The sequence below is a fragment of the Scleropages formosus genome, chromosome 13, assembly GCF_900964775.1.
Source record: "Scleropages formosus chromosome 13, fSclFor1.1, whole genome shotgun sequence".
NCBI classification, from domain to species: domain Eukaryota; kingdom Metazoa; phylum Chordata; class Actinopteri; order Osteoglossiformes; family Osteoglossidae; genus Scleropages; species Scleropages formosus.
This window is the reverse complement of record NC_041818.1, coordinates 21,180,420-21,201,869: the sequence shown is the minus strand read 5'-3', so window position 1 is coordinate 21,201,869 and position 21,450 is coordinate 21,180,420. Positions and strand designations below refer to the sequence as shown.

The window sequence follows — 21,450 nt, the reverse complement described above, 5'->3', positions numbered from 1 at the left end:
ACAGGCTCGGATGCAACAAGCGCGCGCCTTCCGCCGCGGACGCGGGAGAATGTCACCTGTCCGCCGCGCGCAGCGTCCTCTGCAGCAACTTCTCGCGCAGAACCCGGGTTAAAACGACACGGAAAAACGGGACTGCGGGTCGCCAAACCCCTCCCGAAATGGCGATCAGCTCATTTTCACATCAGTGCAACAACCACGTATCTGTGCAAAAAAAAAAAAAGGAAAAGAAAAAACAACACTCCGAGATGTTATTATGTGACGCGTCATAACTGGCCGCGCGCGGTCTTCTGGACAGCAGTTGTCATGGAGAAAAATGTGGGAAGAGGGCTGACGGACAGCCTGCGTGGGACTGCAGCGCTGCCTGCGCTAAACGCACAGCGGCTGCTTCACTTCTTCATTCCCGCACGAGTTGCGCGTTTCTCATTAACTCGCGTCTTGCATTCAGGTCACATTCGCCGCTCTGCATCTGAGGCTCGGATGGTGAGAAGCGCGCGCCGCGTCGCGTCATCCCCGCGTGCCCCGCGCATCCCGCTAATTTATGAGCGCAAATAGGTGGATGGTGTGAGGGAGGTCAGTCAGTCCCGCAGCATCGCATGAAACATCGTGCCACTTAGAGCACACACCCTCCGCAGAGTCGAAATTCATAATCCAGCGCAGATCGGATGGGTGAAACGCGTGAAATGGGTCGCTTTACATAGAATGCAGTGGAATGGTGCGAGGAGCCGTACAGGGCGCCACCTGCTGGTCGGGCAGGGGTAGAGAACGAGGTGGGGGCTCAACGGCTTCCATCTGCAGTGATATTTTAAAGAAAAACTTGCTTGCACACCTGTAACACTACTATTCACGTGTGTTTGGGACAGAAGAGAACTTATATATCTATATACTGATTTTCCAGGCATAACCGTACCGCAGGAGAGGGCAGCGCAAGGATTCTGCGTTCTTCTGTGCCAATAAAGTCTGGAAGCGGTCACTTTCTTTCCTTGTGTGCGAATTTTTTTCAGCCACATGCCATTCCATGTTACAGTCTCATGACAAATTCAAATAACTGAATTTAAAATTTTCACATCAAGAGTTTCTCAAACAACACCAGTGTGTACTGTATGTGTGTGTGTGTGGAAGCAGTGAAATATTTTGCTAGTGTAAACTGATTGATAATAGCAAACCTGAGCAAATTAGTGCTTTACATAATATACAAAGCACATCTCTTACAATTACTGAATTACAGACGAGATGCTGTCCAAGGTTCTGAAACCATTTGAACCCCTCCCCCCCCCCCCCCCCCCACCAGGGGCAATCCAAAATTTTTACCGTGGTTTCCATATGCTTTCCATAAAGATTGCAAAGAGTTTTTAGACATATAAAAGATTGGATGGTGGACTATAGGCGCTTCATTTTGTGGATGGTATTATCAGTCACATGCTTTCATCCTGTCATTTCCATTTTGAACAGAGCACGATGTTGAGTCCATATGGAATATGCATTTAGAAAAGAATATACATTTAAAATAAATGAAGAGCAAGGACACTACTTAAGCCAGTACATTTATATTTATTCATTTTGAAAATTGTGCACCAGGTACTGCAAAACCGACGGAATTCTAACTTGGCCTACCGGTTCTCTGCTCTCTCATGACAGTAGTGCCATCTCTCTTGGCTTACATCACTGGACAGGAACTGGCTGGAGGACAAGCAAGTAACCGAAGGAGCCACATGTCCCCACACCTTTCACAACATCTAGCAATGTTTGCAACATTTAGCGAACCTTTTTTTCTCAGCATATTAGCATCTGGAGCCTTTGAACTGTCTTTCACCTTGTTTAACTGTGTTAAAGTGTGCTGATTTAAGAGATAAAGCGGAGTCTACACAACAGAGTCGCACAAATCCGTGTTCATTTTTAGAATTATTTTAATTTTAGGAATGGACTTCTTTACTTAGTTAACATATGCTGTGATTAAATAATCTTCATATTAAATTATTTGTAATGCAAAAATATTTTTAAAAAATGTATGTAGTAAACACTATCTCTTTACCAAAGTGATCCGAACAGACAATCCCTGCCCTCACTGTATTTTAGGTTTTTCGACCATATGCGAAAGTGTAGAAAACATGTGAAGTGCGTTCGTAGTCCTGTGTTGCTCAGATGATGTGCTAATACAAAGAAACTTACCAGGATTTACCCATGTTTGCACAAATTTATTGTTATTGGTATTCTGATATAGGGCACTACAGGTGGAGCGAGGAGTGGGACTCGAACCGACACACTTCTGATTACAAGTCCACATTACTTTAAAGGGGTTCTTGAATAAAACTGAGGAGGACTCGTTGATCAGACATAAATCACTATTCTTGAAGATCTGAAAGTACTGTAATCCGCGCCCGATGACCTCGCGCTGAACCCGCTCTTGATTCACAGAGTAACGCCGTGAAAACCTCAGCACTCCACTCGCGAAAGCTAGTGCTGCAGTACCTCGTGAGCCACCGCGCGAGGCGTGCCGCTGCCGCGTGCTGCGGACTTTGTGAACTGTACGCGCTGACATCAGAGGCGCGGCGTGCAGCGTTTCAGCCGTGCGTGCGTGCGTGCGTGCGTGCGTGCGTTGCGACGCCACGACTCGCGATTCCGTTCCATCTTGTGCGGCGGCTGACTGTCGGGGCCGAGCCGCGGCAGTAAGAAACAGCGGGCAGATTCCGGCACAGTCCTCCGGTACCGAACCCGGTCCCTGTGCGGCACAGGTAAGCTTTACACAACATTTTTACCCTAACGTATGACATTGAAATCATAAAAACGTTAATTTCTATATATATATATTGTGTGTGTGTGTGTATTTAATAATATATATATAATTATAGAAATTTATAATTGAACATCGAATAATTTACAATCACGTCATGCAAACTGCAACACCTCGGCGGAATGTCAATGTGTGAGCTGTATCTTTAATAACTACTGATTATTGATTATTGATCTGCTACGTGCGGCTGCACCAAACTTCCAAAAAGCTTCACCCGTGGTGACGTGTGCAAAAGAAAGATGTACTGCCGAGGTGCCCATGTATAAATGCATATATATGTGTGGATTATTATACGTATGAAATATATAGCGAGGTACAGAAAATATAGTGAGGTATATAAATACAGCGGTATAGTGAGATATGGTGGCATATAAAATATGGTCATTATATATTATTCAGCAAAATTTCCGGAGTTTCCCCCCTCCATTTTTCCTTCTTTTTTTGCCATTTTATGATGTAAAACATTGTGGATCAGGATTGAAAACAAATTTTTTGGTTTCAGTACAAATATTGTAAATTTGCACAAAACAGTGGAAAATGACCGTGCTGCACTCGGTTTTGGACAGGAATGGGTTAAAACATTTAAGAGGGTGATTGTAATGAAGTTGTTAAGGCGCTGTAGTTTGACAGTGTTATTAAAGATCGCCGAGATGCAGGTTTGACCACCAAAGAATTAAAATGTGGCATGTAGGCCTGGAGGCCACAGCTGTGGTTACCTGTAACCTTTGACAAATGTTAAATACAAATTCATGCTGTGCTGCTGATTTCTCTGCTGATATCCAATATTTACAGCTCATTTTCTAGGTAAGTCATTAAGTTAATTTTTTAAAAGAAATATCAGTGCATCTATTTTTTTCTCTTTTAAAACGATGTTCCAGTTTTTGGCTGATAAATGCTTTTGAAACAGTCTGCGGGGAGATGTTTTGTTTAGGAAGCAGGATCTGCAAGTTATATTTTTTTGTGGCTTTGTTTTTTTGTGTTAATTTGGGAAGAATCAGATTTTTCCTGGCTAACCAGTCCCAGGTAGATCTTTGTTCCAGTATAGAGTGATGTGAAAAGATGCAGTTATTAGCTGGAATTTTAAGCAAAATGCTAAAGGTTCAGGTCCCAGGACTGGGCTTCATGGAACTGCTTCAGAAATGAGGGGTCATATGAACAGGTAATCCATGTAAAATAATTCAGAGCAAAGGCCTCTGTCTTACCATTTTGTTTTTAGCTCAGATTCACTCATGTCCCATTAGCCTGTTAGTCACTTCAGTTAAAATGTATTTATCTGTTTTTATCTGTATTTTCATACTTACACCAGGAACTTGCAGTATTTGTCAAGCTCACTCAAATTTTAGTAAAAATAAAGGACAAACCATAATGGTCTGACAAGAGAACAATCTTATTTTATTTATCAAATAAAATCTTCTGTATTGCATAAAAATCAGTTTGTATATTATTCAGGCTTGTTTAATGTTATTGCTCCTTTTGTATATTGCTGAAGATGTTTATTTGTGCAGGTAATTTTTTTTTTCCATTTAATTATAAACATATTCAGTGCTTTTTTGTGTACAGTAAAGAAAGGTATAATGTCTTGCATCCTGTTGCTGAGGCCCACATGAACTGAGGATTGGGGTAGGACAACATTGCAGGGTAAATTGGCTCACAGTATAAACAGTTCAGATTGCAACCAAAGCACGTGTGAAACAATTTGCTCGATTTAACTAAAACATCATGCATCAGTAATACTTTTCCAAAATTGCTGACATTATACAATTTATGTTGTAGAAAAACACAAAAATGAACAATGATGCACTGTGGTATTTTTAAGAATCATTTGTTTGATCGACATTGACTGAACTGTACTTTATGTGCATGTTTAATATAGCCGAAGTGAAAACCATTAACGGGAATATTCCGTTGCTGATCGTGTGTCGACACACACTCACAGAGACACACACACAGACACACAGACACACACACACTCTTCTTCAGCGCGCATACACACACAGCGGGGCTGGAACAAACATGTAGAAAAGGATTTCCGTCGCATTTTACCTCCACGTATCGTCCTGAAAATGATAATAAATGATTAATAAACAGCTAATCATGCGGCAAGTGTGTGACAGTTTACATTTCCAAGAAGTTCGGAAAGCATTTATTTACTAAACCTAAGGCGCGTGAAAAGAGAAGCTTAAAAATGAGCCGCATCAAACATTATGGAAATATTCCGCGTTATTTACTTCTTTTTTTGTATATTTTCCACATTCTGTTTTCTGTCTCTCTTTGCGGTACTTTCCGATTACGTGTTTTAAACTTTTTTCCCCGTATTTTAACTTTATTATGACTCAAGGTGCTTAACAAACGTTTCGCTAAATACCGCATAATTTTCCTTGTTTTTCCCCACATTAAAACAGTGATTTTAGTAGTTTTTCTTTTACAAATGTCAGTTTAGATCATTTTATATTTTATAAAAGGGAGATTTCAAACTGAAATATAACAGGAAAGAAATATGACGCTGCAGTAACATTTTGGAACTCAGAGAGACAAATGTCATTTGAACAACATAAAGGAGATTTCCAGTCGTGTGAACATTTCAAATGTGCACATTATGTGCACTGTAATTCAAGTATTTTACATTCTTCCTCTTGTACATTTACAGTGTCAACAATAAAGCTTTCGATTTTTTTCTTTTTTGTTTCTCTTTTGTAAAACTTTTCTATTTATGTGCCCTGCTAAGTCACAGTCCTTTTCGGATAAAATAAAGTCGGATTTCTCTTCAGGTTAATTTTTACCTAAACCCTTTAGATTTTTTATATATTACTTTAGAGTTAATTTAATTAAATGCCAAATCAAAATTTATTTTAAAATCCGCTAATATGAGTGATGAAAGAGTAATGGAAAACTACGTAATATAAGGTAAAATTATTATTAAAGCAATAAAATTATTTTTAATTATTCAGTTATGAGAATTTTTAAATTACGCGTAAGAAATTTAAAGCGAATATTTCCATTTATCATCGCGGGCTTCACAAACTGGAATTTCTCTAATAAGAAATTTAATTTAGAATAACTGTAGGAACAACAAAAAAGGTATAATGAAACAGATTTAAGGAGTTAGAATAACAACAGATCGGCCAGGGAAAGAATACTGATATTTCTCAGATGTTACTGTTATGAAGGGTAAATCACTGAAAAAATAATTTGATTTAATTTTTGAGTTTAGTACTCAATATTTTTATGCACATGATCAGAATGCAAGAATAATAAAATACGCTGAATGGACGGTAAATATGCGTTTATTGAAATACGTATGACTGCAATTCCTTTTTATAATATCTGTGAAGATATTTGAATTAGTATATGTATTCAATATATGTAGTCTGGTTCCGAACCATCTATTTAATACAGAGAAAACGGTGAATTACACAAACTAACATGTTTATTTTGCATATAGACTAAAATGTTTTATTTTAAACTCCTTAAAGCGACCATAAGACACAAGACTCCTGTCATTTTAATTAAACATATTTAATACTATATTATATAAAGTACAAAGTGGAAAATACTGAGAAAGAAAAATTTATCTGCAGACATTTAAAAATTTCAAAAAAGATTCAAACTGCCACACATAAAATAAATCATAATGTACAATATCTGAAATAATAAATTAACGTTTAATCTTACTTTTTGGAAACACTTCTGAATAGTAAGTCTAGGTAAACAACAATAATTTAGGCTTGCAGACCATTTTAATTCAAATTTTATTTAAATGAAAATAAATATTCTTGAATATATATATATATAATTATCGTTATTTTTACCCTACTCATTGTCCAGTATTCTGGAGTACTGCATATTGATATTTTCCTTAGTTTTACTCTTTAAGTAGATGAAAATATGTTGCTTATATATTATCTCAGATGTTCCTGTGATGAAACCGTATTTAGGAGATAATTACTCGTCAGATGTAAATGTATATGGTCTGATATTCACTCTCATGACGGTCGGTTCAGGCTATATAACGGTTTACCGCAGTTAGGGAACTGTAATGGATTAATTAAACGACCAAATCTGCAGTCAACCTTGTGCCTTGATGTCATACTATAATGAAGAATAACAGAAGATTTTTCCATTGCTATAAATGTATCTCCCCTTACTTGTCCTTAACGTTATGAAATGTAACGTTTCTAAATACACACTGTCCATTCCAATATTATTTTGCATCCGCATTTGATATGTATACTAATTAATTAAGAATACAGTACATGTTATTTTGACATGTAAGTGCAACACTGAATATTCTAACACAGAGTGTAAAAACCTTTGTATTCGGCTCGTGAAAAAAATAAGAGTAATTTATAAAATGCCTTAAGATGAGATCATTTGGTTGTCTTTCAATGACAAGACTGGATTTTGAGATCGTGTCACAGGGAGCGCGCGCTCACGGCTGTCAACGCGGGCGAGCCGTCTCGCCACTGTGTTCCTGTCCAAGCGCAGATCTCGCGAGAACAGCGGCGCGCCTGGCCGGCCGTGGAACTGCAGCAGGCGGAGGCGGAGAAGGCGTGCGGGCGGGCAGGCAGGCAGGCAGGCAGGCAGGAGGGACGGCGGCATCATGGCGGATAGAGACAGCGGGAGCGAACAGGGAGCAGCCGCCGCGGGCCCGTGCGCCGGTGCCCTGTACCCGACGCCGGGAGGGTCGGGCGCGTCGCCGGGGCTGCAGCATGAAACGCAGGAGCTCGCCTCGAAGCGCGTGGACATCCAAAACAAGCGCTTCTACCTGGACGTGAAGCAGAACGCGAAGGGCCGCTTCCTGAAGATCGCAGAGGTCGGCGCCGGGGGAAACAAGAGCCGCCTCACGCTCTCCATGTCGGTGGCCGTGGAGTTCCGCGACTACCTGGGCGACTTCATCGAGCACTACGCCCAGCTGGGCCCCAGCAACCCGGACGTGGCGCAGGACGAGCCGCGGCGAGCGCTCAAGAGCGAGTTCTTGGTGCGGGAGAATCGGAAATACTACATGGACCTCAAAGAGAACCAGAGGGGGCGCTTCCTGAGGGTCCGGCAGACGGTGAACCGGGGCCCGGGCCCGTGGCTGGGCTCCTCTCAGGGCCAGACCATCGCCCTGCCGGCGCAGGGCCTCATCGAGTTCCGCGACGCGCTCGCCAAGCTCATCGACGACTACGGCGTGGACGAGGAGCCGGCCGAGCTGCCCGAGGGCACGTCGCTCGCCGTGGACAACAAGCGCTTCTTCTTCGACGTGGGCGCCAACAAGTACGGCGTGTTCATGCGCGTGAGCGAGGTGAAGCCCGCGTACCGCAACTCCATCACGGTGCCGCACAAAGTGTGGGCCAAGTTCGGCAGCACCTTCTGCAGGTACGCCGAGGAGATGCGCCGGATCCAGGAGCGCGAGCGGGAGCGCGAGCACCGCGAGCGGCGGGAAGAGCTGCGTCCGGACGACGGGGAGGATGACTGACGACGACGACGCCGGACGGAGTGGGAGAGAGACCGCTTCACTCACTGAAATGAAAATGGAGAGACGTAAAGCGGGAAAATGAGAGGAAAAGAAACACAGAAACGCGTGAACATGATGGAGCAGTTGGAAGGAAGTGTGGATGAAACGGAAAGGTTGGTGGCTCAACAGACAAGCTAGCTGCTCCCCCGTCTCTGGAAGTCCTTTACCCTCCATTACAAACAGTAAGCAGCTGCTAAATCCACTTACAACACAATATATGTATATAATAAGAACTGCTTTTCTTACTTGACGAAACCCTAGTGTTTATTTCCCTAATTAAGGACTTTTTGTTTTTTTTTTTTTTTTTACACGACACGTAAAGCTGTTCAATCATGTTCTCAAAATGATAAATATTTGCTGGGTTAAAAAAGATGACATGAGAATATAAGTTATTTTCATGTTAAGTAATATTTGACTTTAGCACAAAAAGAAACATATTTTAGAAGAGTTGTTTTTACCAAAACATTACATTTTTAAGAGGGTGTCATAGAATAGGCTACTTACCACCCTATTCACCTGAGCATATAAACAAGTGTATAAAACCAGAGTATATAAAGAAAAGTATATAAGCAAAATTTGAGTGAAACTGAAATGTACAGCTAGTAACTGTAAGGTACAAATCTCGTGGTGGTTAAAACGGATTGTACGAAAATTACATTATTAAGGGCTGTTCTTCAAAATGTCCTTTTTTTTTTTTGTTTTTGTTTTTTTTTTTAATTTCTGGGATGTATTTTTGTTTCTTGCGAGCAGTGGATCGGTACCACGGGCAGGGGAGGAGGCCTGGCCCTGTCCCTAGTTCTCTGTGGAGAAGTTCGGCAGAGATCTGTAGAGGTCAAGGTCACGCTGCGAGGGGGTCACTGCATGCATCGGGTTCAAACCCGGACCATTTGGCTGGCTGCAGTTTTTTTCTGTCAGCATGCGTTTAAATGCATTTTACAAAAAGGATTTCTATCATCTTTGAGCTTTGGCTTCATTTCGACAGAAAATGTAGGCATGCAGGAGTGCGCCGACGTGTGCGGAAAGAATGTGTGTAGAAGCGTAACGGTATTTTGAGAGGGAGATGCACGATCAGCATTGCCCGAGGTTGAGATCTGTGATCTACACGTTCTTGCTTTGAATTTATAAACCTCGTACCTTTATTATTGGATCATCAACCCTGTAAGAATGTGCTCCTCATGGTTTTGGGCAAATTGTGTGATGAAAAGTGCTTACTCATGAAAACAAATGCAAAATATGATTTTGTGAATCAGAAGTATTTCAACATTACAAGATACTCACGTTTTCTGTGGGTTATAGTTAAATAACAAAGTGTGGACAGCAGATGACGGACAAGGAATGATCAAGGTTCACCAACGGGATACCCCTGCAAGGTCAAGCTCGAGGAACATTCTTCAATGTTTGAACAACCTGGTGCCTTATAGAATCTTCATGTTTACATGCTGGTTTGATGTATTTGGAGTGCAGGTGTGTGTGTGTGTGTGTGTGTGTGTATATGTATGTATGTATGTATGTATGTATATGTGTGTGTGTGTGTGTGTAGCACCTAATTGACAACTGCACATCATGTAGTTGTTTTGATTTAATGTTCAAAATCCCAAAGAGATGTTTTAATTGTAACAGAATTTTCCCTCACTCTCCATGACAGCCTGTCCAAATTGGGTTCCTAATTCATAAATTCATAATTTCAGAACAGGCTTCATATAAACATGTCACCTCAAAAGGCATGAAACGCTTCACATTATATACAGAGCATGAAGTTCAGGGAAGGATGAACTCTGGGTCTGGAGGTGTATGAGAACCTATTTGGGCCCTTTTGTGGCTGCTTTTTGACCGTTACGGCTATGTGTTTTATTAGCTGGTCTAAATGTCATGGGATTAGTTAGCATGTCTAATGTATCACTGTTTTCTTATTGTCTCACATTGTCATTTTGGATATTCCGCCCATCTTCTCATCCCATAACGAGTTTTAATGCTGCATTTCCTTATTGTGTGCAATATTGTATGTGCCAATGATGGCAATATGTATATTAACTAACTAAAAGCCTGAAGATTTTTGAGGATTTAAAGTGTGTTTCTCTGCTGAAGAAAAATGTCCATGTTGAGAGGGGGTGCTCTGTATGTCAGGAGACCGAATCAGCTCAACTCAATGTCTGTAAGCAGGGCGGAAGCTAGACAGGCTTATCCTTACCCTTCTCAGGCATGCCAGATTGATGGTTTGATTAAAAATAAAAAAGTCACGAATGGCGTATAAGGTTAAAGAGATGTGCTATTTGCTCTCTTGGTATGCATTGAGTAAAGAAAAGGTTTACAAAAAAGTGTACCAGTGTTTAGTGAGCTCTTTTAAAGTTACTGTGTTCTATACCCCGTGATGGATGTGCTTGTTTTCTTTGATGTCAATGTTAGTGGCACAGTACTATGGGAAAAATGCATTTTTTTAGGAAGAAACTTCTGGTACAGTACTTCCCCCTCTGCAATTTCTTGCTTCCTTCATAAGACAAAGTTTATTGAATAACCAACTCATTTAAGTAATCAGTGTAATTTATATAATTTATGTAAACTTTACAGATAAATTTAAGTATTGCTTACCCATGTCCAAAGGGGAAAAGTTTAATTTTTCTAATTTATGTTTTTTAAATTAAATCCTCAATTGTAATGAGGACTGCTCTGTAAAAGTCAGACAAAAAATAATTCTTCTTTGGAAACCTTGGAAACTTTGTTAATTTTACTGTGTGTGAAGATATATCTGTGTATTGCACATGTGTTTTGGGTGAAGACTGGATGGACTCCAACTCTCATCTGTAACACGGTTCTTGCTATGGTGTTCAAATGCTGCTTTCTGTTATTTCAGAAGTTTGATGGTTTTTCCCAAACCTTTTTATTAACGTTGTTTTGTTTAAAGTATTTTCAACTAAAATCAGCTCTATCCAACCAGATTTGGCCAAACCTAGTTTTGGCAGTTTTTTTTCCTCCTGTTTTTTAAGAGCACAATAGGGGCCAGGAGATTAAGACAGTACTGCTTTATGGAACTTGCAGTGAGTAAGAAATCACCATATGGAAGCGCTTGTGCAGTGCTGAAAATATTAGCTGTTGCTGCACAATGGTGCATTTGTTCTGGAACTCGGAGCAAAACTGGCGTCATTTGGCTGCGAAGTTCTGGCCGAGTGGGCCCGGTAAGAGACAGGCACCACAGGTGAACCAGGGCCAGTAGCTTTGGCCTGCTTACCTCTGCAAGTCACCCTCTGCTGAGCTGTACTCAGACATCTGATCTCTAAAGCAGTGCTAGTCTAATAGGTCAATTAGATAAGGACACAAAGATGCTTGTTTTGGGTGTGAACTGGAAGGGTACAGGGCCTTGTGGCTATCTGGGGCCTACTGGAAGGTATCCCTGCTTTTTGTGTTGGATGCCTTCTCAGCATGATAATGGGTGGGATCTGCTTGACGACATTAAACATTTTTGGAGAGGTGGATGTGGGCTTTGTCTTGAGGTTTAGGGAGAGTTTCTGTGACTTGTATTAAAATGTCAAGTTGATCTATTAAGCTGTGAGCCTAGAGGGCCAAGTGAAACAGGTTTTCCATCTTCTTATGTCACAAAGAGGAGTTAAATGAGTTCAGTCATTAAAGCTGAATTAGGTTGCTGACTACCCTGCTGGGTCAGAACCCTCCTAGACTTGACCTTCCAGGGCTGTAGTTAAATCTCTTGTTGAACTTTATTCTGCAGTCATTTGTTACGCATTTTGGCTTCCTGTCGCATAGCAAATGTGAGAGTCATTGGTTATAACAACATGGTGATCTTTATAAAGTATTTTATTTTTTTTTTAAATTTTTCAAGCGACCAGCATGTCATGTCTGTAAAAATGTCTTATTGTTAAGATGTAGTTGCTTACTGGATGCTCCAACACCTGTACAAGTATCTGCACATTGTCTGCATTATGCAGGTTCTGTACAAAGTCAGCCTTTTCATTGTTTTTATTTTGCTAAAATTATAATACAGATGGTCCCCGCTATACGGTGCCCCAGTATACATTGTTCCTAAGATGTCACTCCATATTTGTGACCATGTCTTTTTGTGACACAAGACAACCCTGTAGATGAGTTGCTAGGCCTGCGAATTGATGCACTTTAACTAGAAATTGAAAGTGACAAACTTTTATATTTTGTTTAAAAATTGTCTATTTTGAAGATGTTTTTGGAGAAAGCAATATACTGTATAAACTAGCCTACCAGATTGTCTCCAAGTGGGAGAGTGCAACTTGGTGACAGTATGGTCACTTTTCTACAGCAGTGAGGAAATTCAAGTTGTTGCCTCCTGTTAACTACTACATTCCTTTTACTGCGCTACCACAATGTTCATATGGCATCCTAAATATAGTTACGCAAGTATGGTAGTTTCATATTGGGGAAAATAAGAATATGAATGAAAACTGATCAAGTAATGATAATAATGGTAGGTAAACACAAGATGTTGGAGTGTTTCGTCCTTCAGACCGTATTAACATCGTATAGCGGGGAATCCCTGTAATAATTATCCTCAAGTACTACCTGAATTCTGTAACCTTTTACCAATCTTTAGTACTTTTTTACCAGGACATTACATAGTAAGAACCAATTCATACTCTTAGCAGTTGCATGCCATTATCTTACTACTGTAAGTCAATCATACATTACTTGATAGCTTTAGCGCTGAATGCAATAGAGGAAATTACTGCATATTAACTTATATGCAATGACCATGAATAAGCATTGTTTGATTTTTATGCTTGTCCAGACTATTGATAATGAAAATGCAAGGTCTGGAACACTTAAAACCATTTCACGTGCCATCTTCTGCTGTTTAGCAGTGTGGGAAAGGAAAATTTATGGGGTTTTCTGTGGGAGGAAGATGACTGCAAAGTATTAAAAGTCCGACTACCCATATTCATGGGAAATATGGGCAAACTCTCCATACTACACAGTCAGTAGTGCTTCTGGATTGACACAATCTTCTTTGGTTAGTAATTTGACTCCAACTGCACCCTCTCCCCCATTTCACAAATATCACCAGGTAACAAGGCCAGCCCCTCCAGTTGCTCCTTTGGCACTTTTCTCGCACAACCTGTCCAATGATGTTCTCAGATGTGCTGCTATTTACCACACATCTGTAGATACAGTAACAATCAGTAATCAAAATCAGAAGTTCAAAAATGTTCTTGCTCTTGGAGTAAGTTGTAGAGACTACATACAACTTTCAGTGTTAGTAATACTCAAACAGATGTTGTGTTTAGCACAATGAAGGGTATAATGAATTAATATAATTTAGACTTGATGTTTTTGTCAGTTTATTAGGTGCTACTGACTTTTTGGTGCTCTGTTGCAGCTGCTTTTGTGAACAGCTGCAGTCCATTAATATAGAATAATTTATATATAAATACTTTTGATCTTCAGTGCCTTCTTCAGGCTATTGAAAGTCAAACTTTTGGGGTTGGGAAAGTTGGTAATAAACATTTTGAAAAGCAACCATACGCTATGTAGTACAACATTTGTAATACATATCATTCAACAGTGCTACCACTATAACCTGTGTAAATATGAACTACAGTAGGCTTCTCTACACACATTTTTTTGTAAGTTAACAGTTTGTTAATGACAAGTCAGTACTTGTGCTTCTATGTATTAAATGCAAATATTATGAGAGTTGTGCAATTTAGATGCTTGAAGAAAGTAAGTCCAATAATAAAAGTTGATGGCATAGCACAGGTATATTACAATATGGCGGTTAATGTGGGCGCTGTAGCTTCTTCCACTAGTGATGGTGACACAATGTGACATGTTGGGCTCATGGCTGGTGGCATCTGGCTAGGACTATGTGGAACTACATTACACTACTTAAAATATAATCAGTGATCAGCCATTACCAATCAATACAGAGCTTTCGAGCCAGTTCATTTCTCGTGTCTGTAAATTACCAACTAAAAAATGAGGCTGACTCTCTTTTTGTTTTTAGTTTTTTGTTTTGTTTTGTCTGCCTGCAACTCTTTGTGAGTGCTTGTTTGGGTGTGTGTGTGTGTGTGTGTGTGGGTGTGTGTGTAAAACATCAGGGAGACATGGACAGTATTCACAAATTCTGTTATGGTGTGTTCTGCTCCCTTCCTAACCCTATGAATTATCTAAGATGTGTGTACATATGGTTTGTTTATATATGTATGGTGTCCCTCTGAATAAAACAACAAATATACATGAAAATAGTTCTTTTTTCCTTAGTATTTTATACTCACTAAAAGAACTTAAATGTATTAATATTTGCACTTTAAATATATTAAGAAAATTCTGCATATTATTTTTGATAGATCATGCATTCAGATAATAGAAAATACTTTCAAGCCTTTGTGTCATTACTGTTGGAAAGGAATATGTCAAGTTCTATATTTTGGAGTATAATATTTTGTCTTTGTTCTGAAGTTCTATTAAAGTGAATTGCATGATAAAGTAGCAGTGCTCAGACTGTAATTCTTTTTAGTTGGCAAGAATTGTCAGATTAAAACTGTGACAGTAATAAAAATCATATCAATGCTTTTCTTCAGTCGTACATTCTAGAGTATTTCTTACCGAAAGATGGCCTTTCCTGAAGTTAATGTGGTTCTTATGCTGATTTAGTCTTTGTCCTCATCTGCATCCTGTTCATTTGTTTCTATCTTATATATTTGCACCCTATTAAATTTGCTCTAAAACTCTGGTACTATCAAGTTTTTTTTTTCCTCCCTTTTGTAAGGAATAGGAATATAGTTACTATACTTTCATCTGCCTTGTCATTAAACCATATCAAAATACCTACATTGTCCAGTTGAAATGCACCTGTTATTACTTTTGTCAACACTGTAATAACATACAGTAATACTGAGTTCATCGTTATAAATACAATGTCTAGAATAAGAAAGATGCTTCAAGACACTTGTTACCAGTAAACTGAAAAAAATTACATATACTGAATCTTATGTTTAATGGAATTTTCTGTAATTTCTCTCTGTAGTAGAGTGAATTTGTCCTGTTTTTCTCCCAAAGAATGTTTCAGTCAACACTTAGTGTGGGATTTCACCCAACACACTTCCACAGTGTTTGCAAGTCATGTCTGGAGTTTGAGCATATTTATGAGCAATGATAAGAAGGGATTGAATTAAGACAATATTTTCCCAGTGAAATTAGTTTTAATTTTGCTCAATTTTAAATATATTAACTTGTTACAAAGTATTTTTTTTTTTATTTCAGATACATCCAAGACTTTTGCAGAACCCAGCCAATGAATAAATTAAAGGATATTTTCAAAATTGTTTATGTAGATTGTGACTTGGTGGTAAAAGTTACTTTGGAGTCCTACTGGTGTTTGTAATATGAGGAACCAGTGTACTTATTCAGCCACTGTGTTCTTTGGCTGCCTAGTAGTTTGCTTTCTGTACTCAAGTCTTTCTGTCACAAAGCATCAGACAGTGTTCAACCTGATCATACAACATCTGTGGCACAGCACCCAGTTTACAGTAGTTTGTAAGGTCTGCAATTCTGTAACAGAGTGACAGGACCCAAGTGGATGGAAACAGCCAAGATGTCTCCACTACCCAAGACTCGTGACTGTGGACCAGTGCTGTATTCCATATATCAACACATGTCACCTGTCAGGTAGCTGATTAATGTTTCAAATGACTGATCTTGAACAGCGGTGGTCCTTTTGTATTGTTACAGCAAATTGTCTGCCTTTAAATTAATGGAAATATTTTAAATGTTGTGTGAAAAATATTAATCTGTACATTAAAACTGAAATCCAGGTAAAAATTTTGGGCAAAGTGTATTTCCCATTTGGCATAGATGTCCACTGAGTGGTAATCTGTCAGTTCAAAGCAGTTACCTCTAAAACCTCCCCTGTTGACTTTGGACATTCTGATGATAATTTAAGCAGAAATAAAGCATTGGAAGTTTTACATTAAGACATTTTTATATGATCACCTATTTACAGTCGCAACAGCTTTCCCTGCCATCAGCCTTTTCATGTTACCGGAGGTCATAATTGAAAATGAGCACATCTGTGGAAAAACTGGTCTGCCAAATGATTTAATTTACAATTAGTATTCCAATGTAATATAAATGTGTAAGGATCCTCAGCAGAATACTGCCACAAGAAGGGGTAAAATACTTCTGTGTGAAAAGATACAGTATGTTTTAAAACTGTTAATCCAGCTGCAGTTCTGAGCTCCTGGTGAAGGAGCCGGTTGCTGTCCTAGGTACTGAAAAAAAATGCTTTTTCATGTCAGAACAAGGCAGACAGGCCCTGATCCCCACACCTTCGATGCCCCCAAGAGCCACCAGAAAGTAAAACTTTTAAACGTTTTATTCTTCAGTTAGAAGCCTAATGCAGAGGGACCAGTGAGTTGTGATATGTTAGTTTGCAACACTACAGCTATAAAGACAAATTAGCAAACTAGGCTACAATGTCAACACTGCAGGAAAATACACCCTTTTCTTACATCATGGGTTGGTCCATTCCATGAAATCACCCCGTTAAGCAAAATTCAATGGTGAGAAGGTCAAATTGCCATTCTTGTAGGAATAAATAATCATCCCCCAGATGAAAAATGTCACCTAAAATTAATTTATAAAAGGTATTTTAATGCATGACAGTGACAACAGCAAGATATTTTATATTTGCAGCAAAAAGAATAGTTTCTACCTTTCTGTCTTTATCTTTCCATTCATTCAATAACCTCTTGTCCAGTCCAGGGTTGTGGAGGTCCAAAGCAATGATCCCTGTAAGCAGTTTGTTTGTGCCTGTGCCTATGGTTCATTAGCCACACGCATAAGGCAAAAGATTCACTCCACGTTAGGCATCCATTTTCCACCCATCAAGAACTGTATGTAATGATCAGTGTAAATTGCCTGCAGACTACCTGCTCCTATAAACTGTTATAGCCTTGGTCTTGCTGTTCCTGATGATGCCATTTCTTTTTACATACTTATAATTTATATTGTCTTTAATTTCTTTGTCATTGTGGCACACATATTTCAGCTGTGGTTAAAAATGTTGCATAGAGTTAGTTTATTGCAGAGCCTCTTGGGAATTAGAAGGAAGGTTGGTCGGGAACCTTAATCCTTGGCGATAATTTGGTTCATTGATATTTATGATATAAAGTTCACAAGAATTCTGTCTATATCTTTCACTTTGCAAAGTACACAAACACTATGCTGTGACAGGCACAATTTAGGGTTAACAAATCTTCCTCCTGCGGTAGAATCCTTAAGCTTTACCCAGAACTGCTGCAGTGAAAAATACCCTACTATATAAATTGGTAAATCACTGTGAGATGCATAAAACTGTAAGGTGTTTAGGGAGAACAACATCAGCTAAATGAATTAATAATGGGAAACATGAGTACTGAATCTGCTGTTTCAGCTGTGGTATTTTTACTTTAATCAAGGCGTATAACTTCTCAAGACTGTCGGTGTGATAGGAACTTTATAGGAAGTTTATACAGTAGTAGGTTTTGCTATGGAAGAAGAACAGTGCCTGAATGCTTTGCAGAGTGAAAGCATTACTAGCAGTGAATAAATTAAAATGACTGCTTAACCAGGCAAAAATGCTGTTATATGCAAATGAAAACCCACTGTATGAAAAAGGGTATACCTTCATATGCCATTGTAAAAGCCTTTCATTGTACAAGACCCCGTTACATGAGGGCTGAGTATATTGATCTTTCAGAAGTCTGTCACAGAACGTAAGACACCAACTTTCAGATAATTTCTCCATGACTTCATAATGCAGTACAGAAATCTCTTTCTAAAGTCTACATAACAGCAGTACAGTTAATAAAGACATTATAGGTAAAAATTATTTTTTGAAAGTTACCTAGCATCTATCCAACTACAAAACAACTTTTTAAATACCATATTGTATTGTTATCTAATGAAGAATCTGTATAATCAATGCATCTATTGTACAGTTTGCTTGTCATGACACTATTTCATTCAGTTTACCCTTTATACAGGTGCATGAGCATGACCTGTCCTGAGGTTTTCGGTTGACAACACTTGTTTTACCTTGAAATATCAAATCGTCTGTCATCAGCCACTAAAGTAAGGAATTAGTGATTCAGTTTAACAGGGCAGGATCTTGCTGATTTTCTTGATTGATCTTAACTGATTACATGTTTATTTTTTCTTCCAAAACATACCTATAATATTACTGTATGCAACCTAGCTGTCAATACACAATCCCAGAGGTCATATTCAGAAGTGAGGCAGGTCATTGTAGGTAATGTATCACAGCTGTAAAATGATGTTTTATCAAACTCTAACACTTGATCATTTAAAACCATCCTCATATTTAATTAACACCCGTTTTACATTGTACACTATATAGGAATAGTCACAAGTACCATGAACTGAAGTCGAGTTATAATCTCCTGTGTTTGATTTCAGATTTTTTCATCTAACCTATCTTGCTCATAAATGCAGTACTAAGCTTTGAAGCTAGAACATGTGAACTCACATGAGTGGTTGCTTTCACATGGTACAAAAAAAAAAAAAAAACGCAACTGTAGGTCTAAAAGGAAATATCAGTCAGCTTACAAGAGACAGTGAAAACTGGTGTCATTGTCACTGCTTGCATGTGAAAGGGTGAAGAACATTGACCTATTTGATGTCTCGGCCAGCAGGTGGCATAGTGGTAAGGGCTGTTGCCTTGTACTCTGAATTTCCTGCTCCGCTGTAGTACCCTTGATAAGGTACTTACCCTGTATTGGTGCTGTAAGAATATCCTGCTGTATAAATGGGTAGATCAATATCTAACATTATAAGTCTCTTAACCAAAGGAGTCAGCTAAAAATAACTTTAAAAAAGCTAAGTGATGATGATGATGATGATAATAATAATAAGGAATCATAATCAACATATAGGTGGAATTTATATGACCTATATTCCAAACATCTGGTGCTTTCAGAACTTTAGTGGGAGAATAAGTTGGTTTCTCTGAGATGTACGTCGCTTTGGAGAAAAGCGTCTGCTAAATGAATAAATGTAAATATAAATGTCCTGTGTCATAAGCGTAGGGTACAGGTCAAAGGTCAAGGCACCATTATATGCACTGATCAGTGTCTGCGCTTACTGTAGTATCACAGGTAGATTTATTCACGCAATGGATCGTTCTTAGTATAGCAAATCTATTACTTCCAGCATGTAATTAAAAATCATAGAAGTAATCCAAGGTAATGAAAAAAAATTATAAATCACCAATACCTAGGAATACCTTATATGGAAACACTGAAAAAAGAAAAATAAACTTAAGTTTTGATTTTGAAACATGATCAAATTAAACATAACGAGCACATAAATCTTTGATGTTTTTTTAATTAAAAAAAGTTCAAGAGGCAAACTCTAATATAGGTACTCCAGAAAAAAAAAAGGTTTAAATAAATGTCACAATAGTCTATGACAACATCACTCTTGTAAAACGTGGAAAAGCGAGGCCAGGACTACAGCCAGAACAACATGAAACTCTCCAAACATGAAAGTCATCGCTATGAATATAAAATGCAGTTTTTAATGTTTGCTAGTTCACTTCCGAGGAGTCTGGTGAGATACAGGGAGTAGCGCCATGTCTAGTACCACACCAACAATGCACTGTAGTAAAAACAAGTCTCTTTGTCTGATTGGCAGATTTTACACCAATGAGGCCCTCTGGTGCGTGGGACACTGTCCAATAGGGCGGCAGCTGTACCGGAGCCCCTCCCTCTCATTTCCTGTCTTTGTTCTCTTGAATCCAGGCTCTTCTTGTGAACACATTCCTCTGCACCCATTGAGCTGTTTGCGCTTCAGAGTCCCTCGATTCAGTCACCAATGGTGCCAGTAACCACATTCAGACACAAGGAGGGTCGTGTGCAGGCCTGATGCGTCCTGCTTCTGTGACTCTTCTCAAAACGGGAGCAGATACGAGCAAAGGCCTGCGTACCATAGCGTCTCAGAAGCGTGGGAGACGAGAAGAGCCCAGGCGTCACCACAGTGACGCATCTCAAACGTCTACTTCCAAAAGCACGTACGCTGGCTCCTCGTATTACAAACGGTCAAGTTGAAGATACAGACAGACATTTTCCCCTGTAATTTCATTCTTTATGCTCCTAAAATTCCAGCTTTCTGCAACCTGTATTTACCCACTGAGCAGACAGATCGCAGTAAAGAGCACGGAAACAGAATGGCGGCGTGGATCTTCATTGCACCCGGTTCCACGGTGTTCACAGCTCCTGTCTGGTGCTCAGGAGTGCTGATGATCTACGAGATGGCGAACGCTGTACATGTTTACTGACGAATCAGTCAAGTTGCCGTTGAATAAGGGGTTTGGGGAGACAACATTTTTATATCGATTCATTTTTAAACGAAATCTAATGTTCATGTATTCAAAGTACTAAAACTGAAAGTCTGAGTATTTTTTAACATTCATTACATCCAAGATTTTACAGAGCCTGACCGACAAGTAAATCGAGGGACGTCTGTAACACAAACTTCTGGTACATTGTGACTTGGAGTTGAAGACAAATTATTATGAACGGACTCCCGTCCCACCTGTGTTGGTAAGTTGAGGAGCCAGGGTATACTACACCTCTCAGCAAAGCAACGTGGTCGGTAACTTAAGTTCTTCTTCCACATTCGCTCACCTCATACCCTGCAGCACTTATTCATTCATCTCCAAAGAGCATCACATTCACCCCAAGTGCCAGAGCAGCCCATTCCACACAGAGCCCATTTGTCACCAACACACACTGCAGCTTCTCACAGTCCTGTTCCAGTGATCCACGCACACGCACACACACGCCCGCCACACTAAAGCTGCGCTCCAGACCTCCTGCCTACACCTTGTATCCAGTCAAGTCCAATGAAAAGGGCATTGAGGAGAAAAACCCAAAACATTGTTAGCACCATCTTCCAGTGCTTTTGCTCTGCAGAACTGCACAGCTCACACTGTAAGTTTTAAGACCAACGTCAAACACAGCGAGACTCGAATCCTTTTCGGGAATCACATCCGTCCCCACGGTTTGGTCCCGGAACTGTGTGCTTCGCCTACAGCGTACAGCCTGTGTCATGGATTAGCCCTTATTGGTAGCACACACATGCATCTGTGGGTGTCTGGGCAGTTAAAAGCCACAGGCCAGTGACCCCC

General features: G+C 39.5%; 1 protein-coding gene across 3 annotated transcripts; it reads left to right on the top strand.

The window, feature by feature from the left end:
• Positions 1–2,631: 2,631 nt before the first annotated feature.
• Positions 2,632–16,070, top strand: LOC108923066 (transcriptional activator protein Pur-alpha-like). 3 transcript variants are annotated; one of them, XR_003798084.1, is made up of 3 exons: positions 2,632–2,729; positions 7,274–8,398; positions 15,525–16,070. XR_003798084.1 is itself a non-coding variant. In XM_029257374.1 (2 exons), the coding sequence occupies exon 2, from the start codon at positions 7,389–7,391 to the stop codon at positions 8,244–8,246; it is 858 nt and encodes a 285-aa protein (XP_029113207.1). In that variant the 5' UTR covers positions 2,632–2,729; positions 7,274–7,388; the 3' UTR covers positions 8,247–10,832. The 3 variants fall into 3 exon arrangements, 1 of the variants encoding a protein (XP_029113207.1); XR_003798083.1 differs by having other exon boundaries at positions 7,274–8,467; XM_029257374.1 differs by lacking the exon at positions 15,525–16,070 and having other exon boundaries at positions 7,274–10,832.
• The last annotated feature ends 5,380 nt before the right edge of the window (positions 16,071–21,450 follow it).

What these genes read in the sequence shown, in the direction of transcription:
- LOC108923066 (XM_029257374.1), top strand. Translation starts at nt 7,389, where the DNA reads ATGGCGGATAGAGACAGCGGGAGCGAACAGGGAGCAGCCGCCGCGGGC.